The sequence below is a fragment of the Neodiprion lecontei genome, chromosome 2, assembly GCF_021901455.1.
Source record: "Neodiprion lecontei isolate iyNeoLeco1 chromosome 2, iyNeoLeco1.1, whole genome shotgun sequence".
Taxonomy (NCBI): Eukaryota; Metazoa; Arthropoda; class Insecta; order Hymenoptera; family Diprionidae; genus Neodiprion; species Neodiprion lecontei.
Genome location: NC_060261.1, coordinates 7,954,977 through 7,982,318, shown reverse-complemented (window position 1 = coordinate 7,982,318; position 27,342 = coordinate 7,954,977). Strand labels below are relative to the sequence as shown.

Here is a 27,342-nt window from a genome sequence, read left to right as displayed (position 1 = left end):
CAATTTGTCAAGATTGCACGGGGTACGATGATGTGAATTTTTTCTCAAATAGTAGCACTAATGTCCACTGAAACCTCGCAGTTACAGATTTTTTTCACCGCTATTACTCTTAAAATAAAATATATGCCAAGATTATGTATACGAAACACGTCTGTTTTAAATCGAGAAATCCCTCTTGCAGACACTAGTTAGAGTTGATACAAAAATCTGAAAAAAAAATTAAGAAATTACGTATATTTGAATTGCTCGAAGTTGATTTGGGGGTGTGAAGCACAAAAAAAAATCAACATCCTAAATAAGGACCATCCCAATACATATATTATTTCAATTTGAAAAAAAAAAGTTTCAAAGTTTTACACATATATGTAGATCTCTCTCTCTCTCTCTCTCTCTCTCTATCTCTCTATATATATATATATATCTCTGGGTATCCGAATGTAAGCGTTTCTCGTGTAGGTGTACGTACAAGATAGGCTGTGTGCAGCGTCGCGCGTGGCGGCGATAAAAATGAAAATAATGCCAGCACGTGTACCGAAGTCGCGCGTCTCCGATCAGCGTCGCACCGCGTTACGGTTTTTCGAGCTACGCAGCGCAGCGCCGCCATACGACCCGTTGCGTAACAATAGATTTATATAAATGCCGGTTACGTTGACACTGCGCGTGGAGAGAGATCAGCCAACGCGCGGAGCTCACGTAGGTATAAACTCTGCCTATCCTATCGAGTTACCCAACAAGTATCCGTCGTTTCCTCGCTAATTGTAAGTTCACCCTTAAAACTGGACAGCGCGAACGAAAAAACTTGCACAAGTTACGTCTGCGTGATGCAGCGTTTTGAAATAATTATGTCGTGTTTGTTCCTCCTCTCTTGTAAGAACAGTTATCAATTTTTTCCAAATTTATAGCTGCGATACGATCGAACTTCGATGTACGAAAGATATTACGCGCATCTTGGCACGGAAGACGTCGTACATTTGTCCTTTTCGATTCGTCGTATTGTACAAATAATGTTCACGAATCCCTCTACTTTACGGCAAACTTGTTTTCGGTCGTAAAACAAAACGCGAGTTTCGATTCTATACGAATTACGTGTCAATGACGCTCAATCACTCGCGTTGACAGCATCGTCGGTCATTGTCACGTAATTCGTATAGAATTGAACTCCCGTTTTGTTCCGGACCGAGAACAAGTTAGCCGTAAAGGAAAGGCATTAAAAAATTTTAAACGCACGTTCGACTCCGTACGAATTATGTGACAATAACGTCCAATCACTCGCGTTGACTGCGTCGCCATTCGTTGTCACATAATTTCGGACCTAAATGAAGTTAGCCGAAAGAGGAAAGTCATTAACGATCATTACCGTAGATACGTATTAAGCTATAATTTTTGTCAAATTGTAAAAACGGCAAAAAAATGTCTCCTAAAAAATTATTCACGAGTATATCAAATGTAGCTGCAAAGTGTGTAACGATGAAAAATTGGGATACGGCTAGAAAACTATCATCCTCTTCTTCCTCCGTATAAATTACGTCTAACGAACTTCGGTGCACTTCTTCTCTGCGCAGTTTAACTCGCCTTCTCGCAATTGCGTAATAAAATCCGTTACATAAAGGCGGACGACCGCGAGACGCGACGCCGTGTAAACGATGCAGCTTGCACGTATAACCGAATGACGACGTGACGACGTATCGATGATGCACTCCGCATGCTCAATCTGCGTATCGTTATGCTCGAGTTGTAACCGCAAACACGCGGCGTTCGCCTGGCGGTAGTGCAGAAATATGTATAACAATCAGATCCACGTGCAGAGGCGTTATTGTCAGGCGATTTTTCGAAATTTCATGACGACGAAAGGGCATTTTTCAGCGTATAGAATCTACATATACATATATATATACATATATAATAATGGAGATTTACATGTGATTGTTCAATTTTGTATAAGATAGGTAAATATATATATATAAACAATTAAACACACGAGGCAGTTAACTTAATCAGTTCAATAAAATTTTTCTCGACAGATTTACAGAAATCCAGGTATGTAATTATTATCAGAGTCGATGAAAATAATTTTAAAAAATACAGTGTATTTCGTTTTCGTCGTCTTTATGAGCGTACAGGCACTACTATTTTTACTGTGTAAACACAACAAAGAGGAATAAATAAGTGAATAAAGAAGAATCGATGAGAAGAAATTGATAAGAAATTAGAATGAAAAAAAAAAAAAAAAAACTTTAAGACAATCAGAAAAAATCGGTCGTATAATAAGCAAGGATTGCTATATTGTCGATAATCGCTATCGCAAGTTTCCCGATTCATTCGTCTACTTACCGATGCGCGAAATGTATCTAAAGATATAATGGAGTCTGGAATTCAATGTACAATGTGTGCCGAGCGAGACGAGCTCTTCGAACGTTGGTTACAAATTACACTAAATGCAATGCCAATTAAACCAGCTATGCATACGCAATAATCGAGTTTGTTAACGTAGCCAATCCCGGCTCAAGTGACCGGAAAGCATCCAAGTACGATGCTTTGTGTACAAGTGCAGCTCACGAATATGTGTCGCATACCGTAGGACGCATGTACGGATGAATTGAATGCAAAGGATGAATAAAAAGAACGACATTAATGATGATAGTGCATGATTTGTATAAATAGTTACGGCATTGTTAGGAATTAAATGAAACGTAGATTCCGCGCCTTGCGGAGTAATAAATAAACCGTACGTATCAAAGACGATAATGTAGTATGTATATATATATATATACGTATATAAATATGTGTGTAACTACATGTTTTTCCCCAGTTATATCTACAACAACAATTTATTATTCATATTACATAACTGTTCCCTACGCGACGTGAAGCTAATTCCCACACATGTAAAGCGTATACCATATATACATATATTTACATGTAAGCAGTGCGATTTTTGTCGATATGCGAAGGACTGAGATATTATATACTCGTATTGTACATTCATTGAATTCCCGATCGGACGGAGAGATCAAAAATATAAGTAGAAAATGGATCGGCATTTCCATATTGCGTGTATATTATTACGCGATTACATAACGCAATTATACATTCCTCAAAATAGTTGATTTCAAATTTTTTTTTCTGCTACCGTGTCAGCGCACGATAGTCTCGGATATTTGTAAACTTTTTCAGAAGTTTTGTATTTTATTTTTCGCAATTCATGTACGCGGAATAGAAATTACGCATCGGTGATTCAGAAAATTCGGGTAGGGATGAGAAGGAATGCCAAGTAACTCTACGTAAGTAAAACTCAAAGTCTTCCTCATAATTCCAGAACCGCTGAACCGATTTTGATAAATTTTTCTTCTACAGATATCTGCAACGTCCGGATAGATTTTAAGCTATATTTCGTTACAATCAGACCGATAATTTTGGAGATATAACGATATTTGTAAGCCAAGTTGGTAGGATAAGTTAGAAGTTAGGTCAAGTTCCCAGTCAGCGCAAAACTGAAAATCGTCAAAAAGACATCTAAATGATGCTTTATGCGTCGTGTTCTGACCCTTGGGGAATATTTTTGCGTCCTGAATATGGGTCTTATAAATCGGGCCAAAAAATGGCGCATAAGAAATCGTAAGGCATAGGCTTAGATTTAGGTTTAAGTTGGGTCAAGTCAGATATTATCAATCTTCATTCAAATATCTTTAACTCATACGTTAGCAAGATTGTTCAATCTAAATAGAATTTTCATTTCCATCACATTAAATATAGGATTTTCTGCTGTTATATAATACACACATTACATCTCGAGACAGACGACCATTTACAATATGCATATACATACACATATTTCAATTAGAAGCGGAATTTTTTTTATTACAAGCAGCGGAGGATTTGGCTCGAGAAATCGGAGAGTCGACAAAGTGGATACGTGTGAAATTGGCTGAAGTGTGTCAGCAATCGCAAAGTCGTCGACCCGAACGGCGGGCATTAAAAAATAAACTGAGCACTGACACAAGGAGACAATGCAAATCACCACTCCACGTATTCGTCGGCTCGAGGTTTCGCCAATTGGTGATATCCCGAATTTTTAAATAATCCCCATGCGCACTGTCAGTCTTCCGAATCAGACCGTCTAAAAATAAGAAAACATTCCAGCGAAATTTGGAATGCGAAATCAGCTTATTCGATTGCCTCGGAAAATGACATCGAGAGATAAATTCGATCGGATTACGCTTAGGTATGTACCTCAAGAAATTGGATCGAACGTTATTCCACTCTTTTTTATTATGAAAAATCGCAGCTCACAAGTGAATTCATCTCCGATTTTGATGTCAGTTATATATTTCCTCTCTGTTTTTTTTTTTTCTGTCACTCCTGTGAATTGAACTGTGATGAAATTAAGGTGTACACCGTGTTGCGCGCAATGTTTTCCAGAAAATGGCGAATCCAAATTAATTCTTAAACAAACTTAGATTAACTCTTCCTACAGCAATATGCGAAAAAAAAAAAAAAACCCCGACACATATACGAATTTAGTATTTTTTTTATTACTTGAAAGTGTTAGGTTTTCGCCCCCTCTCTTTCGAAAGGTTTTTTCGTCCTTATTTTTCAAGACACGAAGGTGTCGCATAGGACACTTTTTTACGTTATTATTTTTTTTTGTCCCCAAAAACTTTTGTTTGACATGTTTTTTTGATAAAGTTGTCAGGTTCCGAATTGAACGGCTTGAATCTTTTATTTTTTTATAAAAATCTCGAGGGTTGATTGCAAAATTACCATCACCATTCGATTCAGCGTCGTCTCATAACCCTTGGATCAAGTTTCCGGATTCGTACCTGAAGAGTATTATTAACTTTCATGCTTATTTACTGGACTCAAAAAGGAAAGAGCCTGTGCAAGCGGCCGGAAGTTCCTCTACTCGCTTCATGGTTCACGGACTCGCTCGGGTACTTGACCGTGAATCGTGCCAGTCGTACAATTCTCTCTCTCTCTCTCTCTCTCTCTCCCCTCTCCTCACACCGCCGCGTCTCTCGCTCCGAGCTAAGGATTTACCGATTTTACCGGTTTATTTATCCGAGCTTGCCGAAGAGCGATTGACCCAGGAATGTCTGTAACCGCCATTTTTCGACTTTTTTTTTTTTCTTCCTTTCTTTCTTTCGTAGCCACTAATTTTTTCCCAAAGCTCGTGTAATATCTACACGCAACGCGCTTACCGTGAATTCTGCGGTACTCTTTATCACCCAGTTATTCAGATACGGATAGCCTCCACCGTTGTGCCAGCTGGACGGTTAAATACTTCCTCTCCTCGATTCGAAACTCAACAGCGCAATTAAATTGTATTATACATATACACGTGTAATGAAATTGTGCTCAGATTCAAGCGTTTTCATAGTTTTCGTCATGGGGTCAATTTTTTTTGTGAGAAAAAAAAATTAAAATAAAAAAATAAGGAAACCACAACGACACGTATGTGCGTAGTTTCAGGCTCAACGATGTAGTAAGCATAAATCAATGGATTGCGATCACGGTCGATTTTACAATCAAATATTAACAACATGCAATACAAACGGTTTGACAATTGAATTTATTTTTATATTCATGTTTATCGCTTGCAAGTATTCATCGTCTTCGTTTTTCATTCAAATTCTCGTATCGGGATTAATTCACATCCGTACCTACACTAATATCCAAATTTTCTCTTGAGTGGAAAAAAGAGTCGAAAACACGTGGCTTACGATTAGAATAAATTGAAATCTGACGAATCTTCAGCTTAAATCATATTAATATCCTACCATTGTATAATTTCATAAAATTGTCATTCTTAAACTATGCGTAATACGCGTGAATGTGAAGTTTGAAAATTTTCTATCACGACTCAGATAATCGACTATAATTATAAATTAATTATTCACTTCCAAGAAAGCAATCCTGTTCATTATAATTATACAGTTGTAAGAATAATATCCGAGCCTTGTCGCAGAATAGAAAAAGCAAACAAAAAAAAACTATTCTTGTTTCAAAATTTAAGTCGAAAGTATTCTTCGATATGACGACAAGAAATATGCTGTCCAAGTTTAAGCTTTTAATATTAATATTTGTAGGCGTCTCGTCGCAAATTTCCATTTTCCATTTAACTAACATGGAAGAAAATTTGTTCTAAGCTTAGGAATTTTATAACTTGTCAACGCATTAGTGTACCGATAAGACCAGAACGTATTTCTGTAGCAAGTCGAACGCTCCACAAAAAAAGATCTCGTTATCATTTCATGAAAAATATACTCTCTATATACATATATATTTATATATATAAAATTAGTATGAAAAATAACATTTATCGCGTAAGAAATAATTGTTAAACGATTGGAAATCAACACCCCGACATAATTAGGTCACAAGTTTAACCGCAAGTCAAAGAATTTTTTTTATTCATACGAAGCTTCAAATATATCTCTGATAGATACGTATGCGAAAGTAGACAAACGGGACCTTGTACGGTTGACTTTGACATTTGCGTTATTCGACACACTGGTTCCACGCCTAAGGCTCCTGATCGAGACAAACCTTTCCCATATATTATACGATATTACACACATGTAAATAGATTACAAGTGTGTATGGAGTAATGTTCAAAGTTGAGTGATAATTCGATGGAGACTGGTTAAAAGTCTCACCGTTACGTAACACGGCGCCAATGTAATGTACCTTGCGTGTTTGAAGAAAAAAAGAAAAAGAAAAAAACAAAATATAAAATAAAAACCAAGGAAACTGATCGATAACGTCTCGAGATATTTCAATACGATCCAGCTGGGTTCTGTGATGATTTTGTTTTTTTCTCTTCAATGATTCGACAGTATTTGACACTCGAAGCCTTGCTGCAGCTTCATTTTTATCCCTGTATTATTACTGCCTTTTCACTGCTGCTTTGATCAGAAAGTGAAATATAATTTTCTCCAACGCATCTGCTCGCAATTTGTTTCCATGCATTCCATCTGTACGTGCCTACCTACTCAAAATTAATCTCCAATTTCACAATTTGATTATCACTATCAATTTGTACAATAATTGCAATAATCCCGACTGTTGCAGGTGTTCAAAAGCCAGACAATTACACCTGCGATTTTGCACTGCCGCACCCGTGATCCGCAACATGTATATATATTATTATTGCCCAATGCACAATGTACGTACATATCTATGTATCACCGTATAATGTACGCTATGCAACGTCGGAGGCTTACAGCTTGTATAATCTACCCGTTTATCGACATTTATATTATATATGCAAGCACAATACTCACGCGTATTATCGCGGAGCTGCCATTGTACTCACACGCTTCAAACGAATTTGCATTTAACACGGATGCAAATGCGTGTGTCAACCATGCGTATCGTAAATGATGCAGATAAGCAGGATTCAAAGTTTCACCTTACGCATCGTACATGCGCAAGCGCTTAGGTAATGCCTTGAAAAAGTTGTTCCCACGTGTTCCAAAAACGGGCGTATACGTATAATATAAAAAAAATATAACGGATACCAGACTTTCCGGTAACGGCTATAAAACTAATTTTCATTTTTCACCTAGAACTATATTTTTCGATTGTGGGAGAAAATGAAAATAATTAAGGACCGAGCGGTAACCGGAACTGAAAATTTCTCTCACAATCGGTGTTGATTGACTTGGTAAAGGAAGGGAAGAGTCGCAAGCATATCGTTGCGTAAGCTGGGCTCTTTTGTCAAAGTCATCGCGAGACGCAAAAGCAGATATGAGTGCAGAAATCTCTGCTGCACTCTTTGTTCATCCACGTATAATTAATGAATTTATTATATTTACGAGAATGAGGTTGGTAACGTCAGTGTAACGATGGATGTTGTCCGAGATTCAGTAAACCACTACAAACAAAAGTATAATTTAATTCTGAAAAGTCAACTCGTTCAAAGTTATTTTTAAATTGTCCGTACAAGGATGATTTTGTTAGCATCAGGTTTCGTTGCGTCAACGTTACTAACTTCAGCTTGATTTATATTTATGTATATAATAACGAAGATCGAATAGAAAGTCGAGAAAATTCTCCTAGATCATTTATATATAAAAATATCGTGTATAATGTAACCGAGTGCATCGAGTGATTTTCGAAAAGTCTGAGTCTTCGTACAATTGTTGCTTAAGCGGGGCAACTGTATTTAAATTTGTAAATAATATAACTTATAAATCATCCAATAAATTACAACGTAGGTGGAATATCTGTGTAAAAAAAAAAAAAAAATGACAAACAAAACAAATCAGTGGTGTATGAAAAAAAGAAAATAAACGATAACAAATCAAAACGTCGAAAATATTTACAGTAGGATTTGATTGTTTCGGAAATATTTATTTATTTTTTGTTTGTTTGTTTCTTCTACTTCTTAATTTTACAAACCGTGTTTAAATTATGTATATAACGTATGCACGAACGTTCTGTTGAAACTAGAAACGTTACGCTCGATCATTCCGGCAATAAATTATCTCCCCCGGCCTTTGCAATGCTTTTACATTGTATGAAATCATGTGCGATAAAGTTCAATTGCAGTTTGTGCGCATTTATGTACGCTAGCAAGAGAATATCTTCGCCACTTATAGCATACATCTACATACGCGATATACGTTATGTACAACGATTTATTTGTAACAAAAAAACAATCTAACGTAACGCCACGGTGATGATGACGCGTTGAACATTGTTTAAGTTGCGTGCTCTTTTCTTTTTTTCTACTTTATCTTCAATACATTTTTATCACATGCACAGGATGTAGAACTGCGGAAAAACATGTTATTTCGCTTTAGCAAACGAACAAATACCCACGCGTCACATTATACGTACACACATAGGCATCGATGTCCTAACGAAAATTCTTTGAAACACACCATCGCTCGACACATCGTGCGTACGTGTGATACAGATTTTTGTACGCTAGTATAACGTAACACGTATACACTTTACACGCGAAGAGTTAGTCCTACATAAATTGTCGGCATTGATAACACAAGCTTCGAGCTTTTTTATACGTCGAAACGCAGTGGGTATAAAATTAGCGGCGAGTGTGAAATTGAAGGAAAGATAAGTGGATGAAGAGAGAGAGAGAGAGAGAGAGAGAGAAAGAAATAAAGAAAAAAAATATACAGGCTGTTCTTATAAAGTATGTAACGCGATCTCGTTTACTTTCTTCACGGACAATTCATCGAGGTTTATTACAATCGTGTATTCGTTCTTCTTCCCAATTATCTCTCGCTTTTATCCATCGATCCATGGATCGTGACGTTTGTACAACGATGCACCGGCACACATAGCAGACGAATTTAACGTGCGTACATGTATAATAGGGATCTATAAACAGAGTAGACACGCTGTATGTAAGTCAGGCGTCACGGCGAAGAGGCCGCGAACGTTACGTAAAGGTCGCTCACCTAGTCGCTAATAGAGTAAATAGAGAATTTCTATCTCCTGCGATTCCTCCGCGATGAACCGCAGACGCCGGATCGCCTTTCCTATAATTAAGGAATGACCAAAAATAATCGAATTAGATCCATTCTTTTTTCCCGATTAATCCGGTATAATCGATTATTTTTCCTCACAATTGGTTTTTGTTTTTTTACTCCTTTAATAATATCAGCTTACGCGATTAAAGTATCAATTATTATCATCGTCTTACTTACTAAGTATCTGTTTCATGCTATACTGTAAAAGTTGAATCAATATTTTTTACCTGATATTGAAAAATATTTCACTGTTTCAAACCTCGGACTACGTTTATTTTAATAACTGATTATGATTGTCGTGTAATGATTGATTAATTTGAAAAGATTAACTTAAAAACAGTCGAGTCGAAAAAAAACTTGTGGGTGTATGTGTGTTTGTCTCAACCGCAACACAAAGGATCAACAGAGAAAAAACGTAAGAAAACGATCAAATCGAGACATTCTTTTCCATCGTTGCACAGTGATATTAATTCGTATAAAACTCTTAAAAAAAAAAACAACAAAAAAATTTCAACCAATTTTTCTTCGTTCTCTGTCGCACGATCAACGCGGATAAATAAGTCTTCGTACGCGTAGGTGTCTCGAGTTTCGTAATTGGTCTCTGCAAATAGTGTTTTCACATAGGAATATGTATGTATGCGTAGCATATATCATAGTACATTGTATACATACATATAACAGCGTATATACTTATCGGTTGCCGAATCTTTTTGCGCAAGTGAGAATTGTTTTCTTTTTCAACCAGATGCCTGACGCAGTGTATATTAACGTATATGTATACGCATATATATATATATATATATATATATACATCTGCACCGAAATTGTGCAATGAAATCAGTTTGGTGGATTCTATTTTATTTGTTCTTTTCCTTGTATCTTGATCATTCAGTTATTCTCATTGTTTTGTTTTCCTCGTGTGTAAACGGACGGTATAAACGTGTCGTATTTTCGTCTATAACTCTCCCTTTTATTGTTATAGAAGATATTTGAAACAGTTTGGATTTTCTTTCGTATAACGTGAGGCTTACTTCGTGTTCCATTCCCCGAGGATTCGTTTATTGTATTCGCCTGTAACGGGTGAACAATGAATTGTAATTTTCATGAATAAGACAGAAAAGAGAAAAGAAAAATATCTCCCAACTTTGTGCATGAAAATTGGGTGGAAAACTGTCGGATGTACAGGATACGTCTATTTAACGAGGAGTAAAAGAAAAACAATTCTCCAGCAAGATGAACGAAAAAAGAGTGAGAAAAGAAGGAAAAAAAAAAGAAAAATAAACAGTAACAATTCTGCGAAGGTGAATATAAAGACGTTGGAACATCGGTTTAACAGTCGTGATTCCTGAACCGAGAATCTTGAAAGCTTGCAAGTCATTTTCTGACAAGCTCAGCATCCGTAGCCTTTTTTTCCTGCAGAATTCTTTTGTGGAAAATTTCTAGACAAGGGAAAATAAATAACAACCAAAGCACACGGCGCTTCGTTCCCGCGAATTAACCCTCCGCTGGTCAAAATGAAAGATATCGTCCACCCTGACTTTTGCCCTTATCGTTGTTCTCGAAAATTTTTCATTCCGTAACAATTTCTACTAATTTACTGATTAAAAATTTCGCAATGCAAAGTATTGGAGTATCAAGTAGACAGATGAAACTGATTACCTGAATTTTTTGATAATTTTTGAAAAGCTCCAAGTGGGACAAAAAGAGCCTGGGACTAAGTCGTTCGTGTTGGCCGGTAACGTTGATAAAAAAAAAAAACCACACGACCGACGGAGGATTAATGGAAACGATTTCGGGAGGTGAAAAAATCCATCGGTATGTGTTTGAATAAAACGCGTTCAGTTTTTCCCAAGGTTAATGTTACTGCCGTACATTTTATGCAATTTTAACCTAACCGAGCGTGCTACTTGCTGCGTTATGCTGCAGACGAAGGAGCTCTCAAAGAAAGAGAAAGAGAGAGAGAGAGAGAGAGAGAGAGAGAAAGTATATTTATTTGATCCTGGAGTGTAACTCGCCGAGGGCCACATGCATAAATTACAAAAAAACCAACAATAACCTAAAACTAATTTATTTTAATGACGATAGAGGAATAACAATAGCTAAATCAAAATAACAGAACAAATAGCGAAAAATCAACAGGATAAAATAATACTAATCAAAAGTTGAGTAAAGAAATGTTAAAAATAATAATTATGAGCGCTGGAGACACTTAAAAAGAAAAGCTGCAAATTATCATGTACATTCGTACATGATTGAAGCCGCCATACCCATGATCTCGGAGAGAAAGAGCTGACGTTATACGTCCGTCCGTTTAGCCGTGGGCTTCTCGCCGAGAAGGCAATGACATTGCGCCGCTGCACAATGCCAGGATGCGCTGTTCTCGCCTGCGCGGCTCGCTTCGGCGCATGTCGCACCGCGCCGGCGCTTTCCTACTACTGTCAACTGCATCGGCTCTGATCATCGCATCGGATGCGCAGCATGCGTCGTGAATCACGGACACCTAATCGTGTGCAAGGCAAGACAACGAAACGACGACGCCGCGTTGAGAAATGTATTGTTTTTTTTTTCCATCACACCGATAGATTGGTAACAACGGTTTGAATATTGTCGGAATTAATAAGATTAGAAAATTCGATACCTTGGTTTAATTTAATTATTTTTGAAAGTTACGCGACATTTTCTGACATGCAACATTTCTTCAGCCAAACAAACCCTCAACGTCAATTTATCCTTACAACAGCATCGAATTATCGCGATATTATAGTTATGAGAAAATATGTCGCGTCGTGCGAGTGAGCGTAAGCAAAGAGAATGGTAATACATACCGGTATCAGTGAAATTCGTTGAAACAAATCATTTATACCTTTATATATCAAGGTTTAAGTCGTCATGTATTATTTTTATATCTCAAGATTTCAGGTGAAATTGTTAGTTAATTTCGTTAGTTTTTTTCCGCAATAGTGTGCCGATCTTATGGCATATATTATGGATAATAGTTAGGCATTTGAGTTTTTGCGAAACGGACATTTTTTCGATTACGTACCGCATCGTTGCCTCTCTTTGTATCAAGCCTGGCAATCATGGATGACTGGACAACGGCATGATTTCACGGTTAATTGTCCGCGCGGCTATCGGACCGATCTCCGCAGATCGCGAGATCTCGGCCTCGACATTCGCCGACCGTTTCCATCGAGTTCGTTGCCTTTTAAAACACCGTGCGAGTATGTATATATATATATATATATATATATATACACGTATAATCAGTTATAATTCCGACGTCGTCGATCTGTCGGTTTGACGGTCACTCACCGTCACGGGGGAACGGACATACACAATGCGCATGGCAGTATTGAACAATTAAAGGTGGACTGTGAGAAAATTTATTTTTACACAACTCGGGCATGTTTTATTACGCTTTTTTTACGCATGTTTCTTTGACGGTGGAGTGAGTTTGCGAATGCACATGCGCGGAGTACGGAAAAGACCACTTTTAAGTCCTAGGAGTTAAAAGTGGTATTTTCTGCACCGCGCGCAGGGACTATCGCTACCAAATATGACATTACGCGACCCTAACCTCAATTTGGTGCTTTGTGAAAACTGCGTATCATACTCTTGTTATATAAAGAATCGTTCGCAACAAGGAGGCAAACTCGATCTTTTCGCCTCGCATGTTATATGCAATATTTGTCTTCGACTCACCCACGACTCGTATTGCAAACTTACGCTCGATTCGAAAGGCCAGAGTTTTCCTCTTTTTTACACAATACACTATCAAACATCATTATAGAATTCCGATTGAACGCGTCGAGCGATATGTAAGTGTAAAGAAAAAATCATCGCCACATTCCACACATATTCCATGAATTGATATAATTTTTCTTCGTTCGTAAAAATTTGGATACCTTTAACTATGCACAGTTGTAAAAGAACTGTAATCGTGTTTCGTAGAAACGTTTCTTTTTTTTTTTCTTTTTTTTTTAATCCAAAGTCAGCATCAATTACACGATATCACACAATACAGATTTTCCAACATGTCGAATTCTTATATAAATCGTAATTCGAGCACAGACCGATATAATCGAAAGACTGAATTATTTTAATGCTGTGCGTGTTACCCTAAAAACGTGTTTCCAACATTTCTGCTTAACTCAATTAACCCAGCTTATAATTAAAGATTTAGGTAACGCTCTATATAAATATCGACACGTTGCAATATTCGCGTGCTCCTGATTATAATTACATACAATACCTCGGTGGCGTTTTACATAACGACGCGATTGCGGCATAATAATAGACAGTATAATAAATACGTACATAAGACAGACGCCGCAGACTCTGCATAGTTACGTTATACATGTATCCATAAATTGCAAATAGTATAAATACATGTACAATAATAGGCACACAATACACGTGCAGTGGGTTAAATCACGTTTATATGTAAATTAATCAACTTTATGTATACATATTTATTTTATCGTTAATTCCCCGATTCGTTATTTTCTATTATACGCTCGTTAATTGTGTCAAAAATTTATAATCATGATTCCCAATTTGTGTTTCGAATTTCTATTAGGATTTGATTAGGAGTAAGCGAACGTAAGATTGACATACTCGTCATCAAAACTTACACCGATGTCATTTATACAGATAAATCCATCAAAAAAATATATATATATATTTTTTTTTTTTGAGCTTAGGTCCATTCTCTATTAAAATCTTTTCTCGCACATTCAGGAAAATATGCAAAAAACACTAATGTAGCCATATTTGCCCATTTCGAGGCAAATTGAGTGGGTGGACCAGTCAAATTCCTATTTTACTTTCCCGGAGCTATCTGTTGAAAAAAAAATACAGCAGTATTGACTTTTCTTTTTTTCCTTACTATATTCAGGAATATTTGACTGTATTACGAAAATTCACAAATTTAAAGCCGTTTTCTCAAGCCGCAAATATTAACCAAAAATGTTCTTCTTGAGGTGATTTTATTTTTTGGTCAAGATCGAAATTTTCCACTCTAGTCCGTGTCGAAATTCGAAAAACGCGGTGTTTTCGATACATCGTGAGTTTTCTTAACGGCGGAACGATCCGTGCGCCTGAAACAGGCAACCGGAATTACAGCTAATGTTTAGTTTGAACACCGTATCCCATTCCAAACGTCAAGCATTATTTGTGATAATAACTTGAATAAAAAATATCAGAAGATTTGTAAAATAATGAAAAATTCAATTCGAACTATCAACTAATATGACGCAATTAAGAGTAGGACGAGTAGTCAACGAATTCAGTTATTCATTGATTCAACGGAGCGTCGCGATGTCGGGACACGTTGCTCAACCCAGTTGTGTGATGTGTAACTCCGGTTGCCTGCCTCAGGCGCACGTATCGTTTCGCTCTTGGAAAATGCTCACGAAATATCGTGATTCGTTGCATTCGTCGCGTTAAAGTTAGTAACGTTTGTGAAAACATTCGTGTTGAAGATAAAAAAAAAAAAAACACGATATTCGTTAAACCGTGATAAAACAAGAGATGTTCACATTTTGAAATCGTAATTCCTTCAAAGTTACTATAAAATTGATAAAAAGTAAATTTTTATTCCAATCTTTCGTAATTGTTATAAATAATAATTAAAAGCCCGTCGTTGATAACCTTTATTGTCATAATTCGCAATTCTTACGTTGTTTTTTTTTTTTTTTCAATTTCCGTTTCCAGCCCCAGACAGCCCGTTACATCTCAGCAACCGAGCCCACGCCCTGCATTTGCTGAACAGGCCGCAAGCATCGCTGACCGATGCCGATCACGCGGTTAGACTCAGACCTGATTGGGGAAAGGTAATTATACACAGCAGTATGTAATTAGATTTACTTTCATTCATCTCACGTTCCCCAAGATGCCTTTGTGCCTGCAGCGATTGTTCGTATAAATATAAACGCTGTGTGCGAAAATAATTCATCTCGGAAAACGATATTCCGAACGGTCGATGAAAATTATTCGTTCGAATGCCGATGTAATAACAGTAAGAAAGTGGGGAACCTTTGAAATTTTTTAAGGATCTTGGGGTAAATTTTTTTTTTTTCATAATTTATCGTATTTTCGTGAGAATAAAAAAAAAAAAAATACGGAAACTCATTGTGCTACGGTTTATTCCAATACGCTATTCGATGAATTTCGTTTTTTACAAATAAAATAAAAAAATAAAGAAAAAAAAAAACACCGTACACCTCATCGTTTGTACGCTGTAAACGATTTCCTAGCTTTCCAATTTCGAATTTCCACGATTAGGCTGTTTCTTTCGAAAGGAGAGGAAAAAGAGAAAAAGAAATTAAAAACAAGAGAAAAAACAAAAAAATATACCGCAGTAATATTATTGCAAATATTGCGTATATATTGGTAATACATAGCAAAAGTATTGCATTGGAAAGCTGTGGATGTCGGGTAAAGGTTGCTTACATACACCTATACATACAGGTATATACTCGCGATATGGCGCAAGATCGTTTATTTTGACATGCCTTCGGCCAGCAATCGAGAATCTCAAACAACGCCGGTGTTTCACTTGAAATGTGTTGCAAACATTCAAGTTACAATGATCGCGCGATGTTGTGCAACTTTGGCATTACATGTATACGTATAGGCGCAATTCCTATATTCCATCCCCCATTTACGCACATTCATAGGTATACATGTATATATGTATACTCGTATGTGTAACGCCGAAGTGAATATTTATTTGTACATAATGTGCACACAGCCGAAAGTACGACGTTCACGTAACGTCATATTAATAAAGAGATAAAGCGAATTGCGAATTTTTTTAATCATCTCAACATCTCTTCGATCATCACACGTGATCGTGCAAATTTTACAACCGCTTCACGCTCGACGATGAACGAAACACGCGTTGTACGAAACAAATTATCAACGTATTAAGAATTTCGTCTCTTCAAGCACTGTCAAAGAATGTAGTGCGTGGATTAGAGATATGTTTACATTTGAATTCTTACTTCTAATCAGAAGCCGCGCAAGACGGGCAAAGCCATCTGTTAAACGATATGCGGATGTGCGTATCATTGATTGCGAGAAGATGATTGTCGAAGAATGTAAATTCGAAAATTTGGTGATTTCGAAAAATTAACGACGGAGCCAGGAATCGAACCTGACGTCCAGAGATGCTTGACCGGAGCCTTACTCCACCAGACCACCTAGCCGTCCTGACTCTGTTGTCGTTAATTTCTCTCATCGCCGGTGAGTTCGAATTTGTCATCTCTAGACGCCAGGTTCGATTCCTGGCTCCGTCGTTAATTTTTCGAAATCACCAAATTTTCGAATTTACATTCTTCGACAATTATCAACGTATTACAACTACTTGATATCAATGATCGATCGAGTTTGGCACAAATTTTATTCATTGTTTGTCGTAAAGCTGTATAGCTGTACTCTAGAATAATTTTATACGAGTAATCAATTTACTGATGAATAATCTAAATTGCAGGGTCATTACAGACGAGGCGTGGCTCTCTCGTGCCTCGGAAGATACGAGGAAGCGTTTTCCGCACTTTGTACCTGCGTTACCATTGACGGCAATCCTCAGCCAGTACGACAGGAACTGACCAGGGTGAGTCTTCGATAATAATAATTTTATCAAATTATCGAAATTTTTCCAAACCAAAGAAATGAAAAATTCACGTTAATAAATGACGCGAAGAAGCTACGCGCAAAGTCGTCCGAATTTGTCTTCTGATTTTAAAGAGAAAATTGAACGGAAAACTAGAAAAACGCCTGCAGGAAAGTTTCGATCAGAGAAAATTTGCTGTCCATTTTTTCCTTTTTTTTTTTCAAACTAAATTTGTTTAAATAAAAAAAAAGTTCAACCGACTTTATCGATAAGTCGCGGTTTTTGGATTCAATTCTTTGCGTTGCGCGCATTCCGTTCAAACGCCGAAAGGTTTTAAAATTGATTTCGACAACGATGTAGAAAGAAAAAAAGAAAAGTAAAATAATAATCATAATTTTATCCACGGAATTGAAATCGGTGTCGAACAACGCGCAAGTTTTTATTCGGCGAGCGAAGAAAGAAGATGAATAGAATTATTTAAGAAGAAAAGGATGAAAAAAGAAGCGGGATGTGAGAATGAAACGACTGGCGCAATTGACGTTTTACGAAACTCCGGTTACGGTCTGCCAGCCGTATGCTGGACGTAATTGGATTTTCATTTGCTTCATGTCGGATACGTTGCGTAAGACTCGGCACGGAGTCCGCGTCGCGTGTCACCTAGCAGCAAAGGACTGGGAAGACGAAACTAAACGAAACGTTTTACGTAACGCGGACGAGGAGACTCGCGAATTTGCCCGTGACGCGCTGATACACAAAAACCAGGTCAAACCGTGCGTCACTGTAAACAACGGGAAAATACGGAATCCGAGGGGAAAGATCCCCGCTTTTAGAGGATGTAGAAAAGTTTATCAAATTTTATCAAATAACCAGAGTACAACTTCGATATTTAATTCCTGTTCGATCCGTTCGCTTCAAAATGAAAATATCGACTCAAAACGCCCTTATTTGAGTAAAGAAACACTTTTTGAACGATTTCAATATGTTTTGGACGTGTTTCGGATATCGATTTTTTTTTTTTTTCTTTTTTCTTCTTCACAATTCCCGTTTTTCACGCAACGTGAGAATAATTCTGTAAAACAAACAGCGGCAATTGATTTGTCAGAAATATTTACCACTACGACGATTCTTTGATACGCAGTTATACATTACAGTGTACAACAAAGCAAATGGGTTAATAAAAACAATGCCGCAATTATAGTGAAAAAAAAAAGAAGGTGGATACAAATTAATGTCAAATGAATTATGTGAATATTGCTCTGATCCGGATCTTCTTTTTCATAAAATTACAGACCGTGCGATGATCAAAGATTAAAATACTTGCGAAACTTTATCGATGAGGATATAAATTAGCTCTCATTCGTCGGCAAATCAAGGCTTCAGATTTCAAAAAAATTACTCATTTTCTGAATTGTGTCCTATACATTTATCAAACATGTTACACCGGGGTTTTATTCTTCTTTTTAACTAATCTCGACGATGAAGAAAAGCTTCGTTTTTTTTTTTCTCACCCTCGATAATGAATGATTCGAAACACTTGTCGAGACAAGAATCGTAAACTCATGGAGTTGAACTAGGAATATATTTCACTTTAAATTAACATTCGACATTTATATAACGAGTATATTCTTCGCCAGTTTAACCGCATGTATATTAGGAGGTAAAATCGAGTATAAATATTTCATCGACCGTCTCGTCTCGTTTAACCAAAATACCTTGCATAACAAGCGTGAATGATACGAATTTTTGTGCAACCGATGCAAAGTTCGGAACTTTCTGCGGTTTTTTTTTTTTTATTTCATACCAATAAAAACAAATGTAACGAAATTGATTGAGAAAATTTTTAATCGTCTCACAGCTCCTCCACCGTATGCTGGCGCCAAGTTTGAGGCGACAGAACGTGATATCCTCGAGGGCTCCTTATCATCTTGGCCAGGACATATCGGCCCGCAGCCAGAGGAATAAAAGGCACCAAATGCTGCTTCCGCTGATGAGTCCTATTCAAAATCACCAGAGGGAGGAGGCGTTGAACACTTCTGACTGTGAGGATAACAGCAGCGGCGAGGAGGAAATAACTCAAGTGATTAGACAATTTTTTTTTTATCCATCCTTGTCTCTTCCTTCGCTCGATTTCTTTTTTCTCAAGTTTTTTTTTTTTTTTTCTTTTCTTTTTAATTCCGTTCCGACGGAAAAGATTTTACGCTCGTTTTTGAATTCCCTCATTTTAATTAACCGTCCGTTCGACGTGGTCTTAAAATTCACAATCGGATCATTTTCTTGTAATATTACTGAAAGATTTCACTGTGCTGTTGAAAATTTTTACGAAAGACATATCGGTTGATATTTCCATTAAAAAACTCGATATAAATTTCAAACTTGTCACGTGTGTCGCATGTGGACGGTGGTAATAATTTTGACATCGACAATTTTAGTCGATTTCTACAAACATCTTAATATCTAATTCGTTCGTTTCTTCGCACTGTGAAAAATTCAAAACTCAAGTACCTAAATCGAAAGCAAACAATTATTTTCACTTCGGAGTACGGAATTAAAAATAATTCCATTCGATAGTTTTCGCGCAATGTTCGGCATCGTTAGCAAAGGCAATTATAATACGTAAACGCATGACACAACTTTGATTGTGTTGCCTAGGTAAATTAAGAATAAACTGACATTCTAACGATAAGTTTAGCAATATTGTACAGATTACATACACACGCAATGATTATAATTATACATCTACGGCAGTAGGCAGGGTTGTAATACAAATGAGGAAACAGTACGTAACGTAGGCACACTTAGATTGAGGTTACCGCATAAGAAATGATTATTATCATTGTTGTTATTATTATTTATACACGCTATAACCGTCGCCGAGTACCGGCTGATAATAATCCGTTTTCCAATTTCTCGTTACAGTCGATATGTCGAAGGCTATTGTTCGCCTCCGATTCTCCGGACAATGGGAAACTCCATGCCATATTGGACAGGGTCTATCAAGAAGTTAGGAAACTCAAAAGTACGTAAGACTCCAACGATACGTGTACGTTAGGGCGTGTCGGAAGATGATGATTTGCGATTTTCCACAAAAAGAAAAAAGTTTGTTTAGGTTAAAAGAAAGATTCCGCGAAAAGATGAACGTTCTACGTTACGAGGAAGATCGCGCTCGTTTGATTTTTCACTTTTGATCAAACTTTTTTGAAGTTGCGAAGAAAGACGTTGCAGCACTTCAATTAGTATTTCTATACTGACATTTACGTTCAACCCAAAGATCACGATCCGTAACACGAAGATGTGTCAGCCGGGTATCTTATTATCCTAAATTGAAAGTTTACATTAAATTATAACCGTTTTATGAGATTTAATTGATAGTGAAAAAGTCGTCGAATACGCTTCTCAAACATCAACCGGAGACTTGACATCACAATTGTGGCTCTCCTTTGTGACGTAAATTGATATTACGATTGACGTAAGCGATAGAAAAGATTTTTTATTCACGATAGTTCATGAATTCAAAATAACGTATAAAAGTGAAAAATCAACTGAGCGCAATCTTCCATATAACGTGGAACGCTGATATTTTGAAAGAATCTTTCTTTTGACCTGAACAAACTTTTTAGGGTGTTCTGTGGTGAAAAATTGCAAATTATTTTTCACCGAAACACCCTTATGCATAGTGTACACCATATTACAAATATAACCCATTATACTCTATTTACGAGGCCAGGATACAAACTTCAAAAAAAAAAAAACTGCACGCTAGTGAAGAAAACTTTAAATTCATATTGAATAAATATTCACTCGAATGATTGATCAATTATTGTAAGAATTACGCTACCTTGGCGATGAAGTAAAAGTTTTAATTGCCATCCGTTAATTAATTTCGCAATGTATATAATTGAAAGGGGAATAAATTATAATATAAGAATAAACGAGTATTGTGCACAGAGATATGGAAAAAAACTTAAAAAAAAATTAAACATCAATTTCAAAAATACAATTTTTTTATTTCAATCACACGTCTCGCTTGTAGCTTCTAAACCAAAAGCTTGCCCACTTTCATCTTACCGGAAAAATTTTCCTTTTCTAACAAATAATTCATGAGAAGAATTTGACGTTTGGGTTAAAAAGCCTCGTGCGTGTATATTTGTAAAATATAATTCGCAAAAGTAATTTTTAATTAAATTTACTCTTCGAATCACAAAAAAAAAAAAAAAAATGTTCAACATTAAACAAATGTTTAAATGGTTATTTCTCTTTCCCGTTCAGTCGATACGAGGCCGGCGGAAATTTTACTACCACCGTTAACGGCGGCTGGTAGCGGGGGCGGCGAATTTGACTGCATCCTCTGCTGCCGGGTGCTTTGGAAACCGGTAACTACGCCCTGCGGTCACACCTACTGTTGGATGTGCCTCGACAGGTGCCTCGATTACTCCTCGGCCTGCCCTCTCTGCATAACATCCCTCGCCGACGTGAGTTGCGATAACGTTTCTCATATTACATGTAATGTACTGTACTACCTTTTCTTGTTTTGTTTTGTTTTTTTTTTTTTTTGTTTTTTTTTTTCACACCGAGCTTAGGCCAGCTTTTTAGGGCCAGAATCACGAAATTTTACACACGTCACACAACGCGGGATGTAACAAAATTCAAATTATCAGGCCTTGCCGATTTTGAAGAATACTATTTTTTTTTTTTTTTTTTTTAGTCAATTTTCAGTCACCTTTGTATTTTTTATTTCGACCTAATCCTTTCACCTTCGAGTTTCTCGCATTTCCTGTCGTTTGAAAGATACAAAGTCACGGGTTAGCCTGATTTATGTTTAATTAAAAATTATCCGATCCTTCCGAATATAAGATTCGTTCGAATGACGCAGATCCTCGCCAACTGTAACGGAAGACCAAAAACCCGAAAAAAAAAAACAAAAAATTCATACGATTTATCGAAAAAGAAATGAGTTCTATACATGCATAAATGGTCATCGACAAAAAGTCGTTCTTATTGTTTTGTCCTTCGAGCGAAGACTGAAAATTATGGAAAATTTGTCTAATGTTTTAGAGGAGTGCTTAAAACGGGATGAAAATTGAATCGCTGTAATATGAATATTCTACGTTAAGAATTTGCTGAAGATATAACAATGTTTTTATATATTCCCGGATTTCTTGTTTTTTTTTTTTTTTTTTATTACCATCACGTTTTAAAGATTTTAGTACATGCTCCAAAGTTTCAATTTTCTTCATCACAAAATGTCTAAACACATGTTGTTCCTTTTTTTTTTTTTTTATCGAAAATTCCCGAGGATCAATCTTGAAATGAATTTCATATTCAGCGAAAGTTTTCCGGCTCGTTCTTGCAAAGAGAAAGATAAAAAGAAAAGCCGAACACATAAATTATCCGTCAAAATTTTCCAAGACAAAAATTAAATGATAAATTTGATGAACGCGTGTTTCTCGTATGCGGTACAATGTAATATATTATATAGAAATTTAAAAGTGTTCTGAAAATTGGAGAATTTTCATTCATATAACGGATATCGGTAACGAGCTGCGGGGAACGGTTGAAATTAACTATCATTGATCGAAAATCTAAGTAATTGTTTTTTGCGGCTAATCCCGACGCTTCCTGGTCGGTGCGACTGTCATTAAGTAGAGACGATATTAATTGAAGTACGAGAGAAAGTATAATGCAATAATAACTATTCGCGTATGCAGCATGAAAAACCGCAGGAGCTATTCTAAAGCTGACTTAATACGTTCTGTCGGTTATTATTGTAATTTATCATCATGGTTATATTATTTCTCAGCTGTAGCTTCGAATTGTGAACCGTAAGACGATGATACGCACCGATCATATTTCTCATCCAAAATCATTGTGCAAGAATCATGAATTGTCGATATTTAATATCCGAGTATTTTTAGACGCTGCATTGTTTTTTTTTTTTTTTTTTTTTTTTTTTTCATCACCTCACCTTATTACTCACGAAAATTTATCAAGAGGTTCGAGATTACACACGCAGGAAAAATATTTTACAATTTGAAAATATGAAAATTTCAGTATAACTTTTATACCTGACAATATTGCACGCAAAATTAACTACGTAGCTGGCGGGAGCCAGTATAAATGCAGGTGAAATTTACCGGGGCCTCCAATGTGACGACGAATGTACGAGGTATTTTTACGGTATACGATAGTAGTTCCAAATTCCAACGTTCTTCAAATACGAATCATTTGAAATTTACAAATGTCAATGCAGTTTTATCAAAAGATTTCCATTGACTCGTATTTTGAGAACAGGATTTTTCACTCTACGTTCACTGTATATAATATTACACACACGACAGCAGAGAAAAAAAATGTTTTTCGAACACCGTGATCCTCGTAATTATATCATACCTGAAATAAAATCATTCATGTTTTTTTTTTCTTTCACTCGACTTGAAATGAAATCGAGAAAAGTATTATTCATTCTGTAAAATACGACGGCGCCAACGTACTTTCGTATGAGTATTTAAACCTTTTCTCGATTAACTAATTGTATTAATTATTATTAATTATTAGATAAATTATTAGATACAATAAACAGGTATGACAACTATTTTTTCATGCCAAAGTTAGCCTCGTCTGCAACAAATTGTGATGATTCTCTTACTTTCGAAAAACAAAAGCAAAAAAAAAAAAAAAAAACGTCGAACTATTAATAAAAATTTATTCTCATCTAATCGAGTACAGAGATCGCGTTGATTCCAAAAAATTTTTTTTCACTGTGTCATATGATGTGACATGGATAAAAACTTATAATTATACCCGTAGCTACCTGGCTGGTAGGAAATTTTCTCGCATTTCTCCAGCCTGTGAGATCGAAATGGGGATGAAACGAAAAGAAAAAAAAAAAACGAAAGGGAAAAAAAATTGCCTGACTCGATGGTTCACGTTCTGCACTTTGCACACATTGTGTTTTTCGATATTGATCAGCGCAGTTGTGTGCTTCATGTGTATGTGTGGGTGTGTGTGTATAAAATTCGTGCCGCAAGCTTCTATCTATCAATCTATATATTTATAAATAAATATATATGTGTGTACATAGATATATATATATATATTTATGAGAGAGAATTATTCTATACAAAGAACGAATTTCTGATGTTTCCAGTACTTGGCGAGCAGTCAAAAAACCGTAACCGACTTCGTCGAAAGGGCGCTGAAAATCGTAACGCCCTGCGAATACGCGGCAAGGGCGACTAATGACAGGGCGGAATTGGTCAAGGGTTTGGGTTCCGGTCTCGGAAGCGAGGAGATCGCTGTCTTTATATGCACCACGGCTTTTCCATGCGTCGCATGTCCGCTATTCGTCTACGAACCGAGATACAGGCTGATGGTTCGACGATGTCTCGAAAGCGGTATCGGACAATTCGGAATCGCCGCTTGTCTGAACAGAGATGAGACGGGGACTAAAAAGTGAGTAGATTCGATTTTCCCAAATATTTTAATTTACGTGCTTGTTGCGAGAAATCGAATTGGGTATATTTTAAAAAAACAAAAAAAAAAAAAGAAAAGAAAATGCAAACTCGCATTCAATTCCAATTTTACCAATTTTTAATTACTTCTTTCTTCGTTAGTTTCGGAGAGAAAAGCTTGCCCATTTTCATCTCGTTCTCCAAGTTTTCGTTTTTTGACAAAGTATTCGTGAAACGAATTTCAAGCCAATCAATTCCGGCTATTTGTTCGATAATTGGGTTTTCGTTTTTGTTTTTTTTTTTTTTAGAATTCTTCACGAAAAATTGCGCATGTTTTATTGAAAAAATTTAGTGTACTCGGCAAAAAATCTATTTACAACTTTTTTTTTTTTGAGTTACGGTGAGAATGAGATGAAACTACGTACAATCGATTTTTTTTTTTTTGGGAAAACATTCAACAAGAACTTCCTTGTCTTCGATTCAACGCGCGTTTCTTGAAATGATAAAAAATCACATTTTTTTCCAATTACACTCGATTTCTTCAATAAAACTTGCGCATTTTTTTACGATGTATTCAAATCTGCAATAAAAAATAGACGTTCCCGTTTTCAAATTTTAAACCTACTATCCCTCCCTCCCTCAGAGTTTGGAATGAAATCGGGTCTAATTTTACGCAGTCAGTTTTTCCCCTTCGAGATCGAAAAGTTGTTATTCCGGACGTTTTTTTTCTACGATGCGTATTTCTTGAGACATTTCGATGTCTCGCAATGAAAAAAAAAAAAAAAAAAAAAAAAAAAAAAAACACCCAGTACACAAGCTTCGTTTTTTCCAATCCAACGTAAGCAACCTAAATCGAAATATTTCCTTCGTTTTCAATCATCCGTTTCACCTTTCAGGTACGCCGAGTACGGCACGATGCTGGAAATCAGGGACCGCGTCCTCCTCAAGGATGGCTGCAGCATTTTGAGCACGACGGGTGGCAGAAGGTTCAGGGTACTTGGCGGGGATGAAAAAGACGGATACGACACTGCTCAGGTCGAATTCCTGAGGGATTCGTTCGTTCAGCCCGATCAGCTGTCCGGTCTTCTTGAACTCCACGATAAGGTAATGCTCAAAAAAAATACCTTCAACAAGTTTCATTTTTTTTCTCTTACATATCGTCGAATACATCGCTGTGCTTTTATTTTTTCCACGTAAAAAATGTATGCGCGGTGATTTGTCTACTTTAAATTGTTCTTGTTGCTTTTTTTTTTTTTTTTTTTTTATCGCAATTCGACAAGGACCGAAATGCACTTTCTATTCTCGGGGATGAAAAAGTTGAAAAAAATAAAAAAAAAAACCACAGATGCGTGGACGATATAATTTTGAGAGAGAAATTAATTACGACATCAATTTGACACAGTCATGATCTAGTTGTCTCCTTACAAATATTTTGACGAATTTCTTCATATTTCCAATTTTCCACATTGGTTCCGGAAGTCTTCTACAAAATCTCGGATGTGTGATTATATTTTCGAAAACATAAAAAAAAAAAAAAAGAAACAAATTTACAAAAAAAGAAACTAATTTTCATTTTCCACCTAGAACTATACTTTTCGATTTTGGTAAAAAATGAAAATAGTCAAGGACTGAGCGGTAACCGGAACTAAAAATATCCCTGAGTGCGCACACGCGTTAAAGATATACTTGGACAAAAATCCAATTAAACCACGATTTGTCCGTTTCAGGTTCGGTCGAAGGGTCGAAGGTGGTGGTCAACGGTCGCGCCCTCCCAGCAGGACGAAATCCAGCGTGTATTCGGAAGGATGCCGGAAACGGAGGATGACTGGCCCCGTCTTCCGGACGGGCCGTCCTGGACCTGGTGGCTCCTGGCGATCCTGCCTCTGGGCCCCCAGCTCCAGGCCGGTATCCTGGGAACTACGAGTCTCGAAAAGCGTCTGCGTGCGATCGAGAAGACCCTCGACCACATGGAGCAGTGGCAATTGACCGACGCCGCTCAGCCCTCCGGGGAAGCTGAAACACCCGCCAGCATTTGCAGGGACGAGGACGCCGTTATGGACGAAGTTTCCGTCGTGCAGGACTCCTAGGACTGCCTCAAATCGGCCAAACAACAACAATAATACCAACAATCTGCAGCTGAACCCGTTCATCTTTGGGGGATTCGAACGTCGCGAAAATGCATTTAAGGTGCACAAGATAAAAAAAAAAAAAAAGAAAAAAAAAACCAAGAGAAAAATTGGACCCCTCGTAATTTTTGCCAATTAATCGATCGATCGAGCGTTTCGCTGTTGTTTGTTTTTTATTATTATTTTTTTTTTTTTTGTTTTTTCTCAATCAGAAATCCGTCAATCGCAAATCCCCGATATTTCTTTCAATAGTTTTCGTTAATTTCTACCGTCTCATTCTTCAAGACCGCAACACTGTACTGCTCTTACATTTGAAACGAGGAAGATTGATTACGGGATAAATTAATTATTATATAATATATACATGTAACGCGTATACAATATATCTGTGTATACGATATGTGTATGGTGGATATGAATGTCGTAAATGTTTTTGCACGCCAATCACTACGTTTACGCGCCGCGCGTCACGTGCTACGTAGCTACGTGTCGTCGCAACTTTCATTCAATTTGCCAAGATTCAAAACGGATCGTATCTTTACGTGTAAAGGAGCCGGTGAAAATCGTTTATGCTCGAAATCGAGTAAGACGAGTAAATTATCCAAATATTGTGCACGTAAGCGTAGTAAATGTAACAACGATGACAATGA

General features: G+C 36.8%; 1 protein-coding gene across 1 annotated transcript in view; it reads left to right on the top strand.

Annotated features, from left to right (window-relative positions):
* The window catches only part of LOC107221414 (LON peptidase N-terminal domain and RING finger protein 3), a 45,928-nt gene extending 19,095 nt beyond the window's left edge, over positions 1-26,833 (top strand). The window contains exons 2-9 of the mRNA XM_046732170.1: positions 15,216-15,334; positions 16,996-17,118; positions 18,974-19,195; positions 20,035-20,134; positions 21,385-21,587; positions 24,263-24,567; positions 25,463-25,670; positions 26,294-26,833. Coding sequence (XP_046588126.1) covers positions 15,216-15,334; positions 16,996-17,118; positions 18,974-19,195; positions 20,035-20,134; positions 21,385-21,587; positions 24,263-24,567; positions 25,463-25,670; positions 26,294-26,653 — 1,640 coding nt within the window. The 3' untranslated portion in view covers positions 26,654-26,833. The remainder of the gene's footprint in view (positions 1-15,215; positions 15,335-16,995; positions 17,119-18,973; positions 19,196-20,034; positions 20,135-21,384; positions 21,588-24,262; positions 24,568-25,462; positions 25,671-26,293) is intronic.
* The last annotated feature ends 509 nt before the right edge of the window (positions 26,834-27,342 follow it).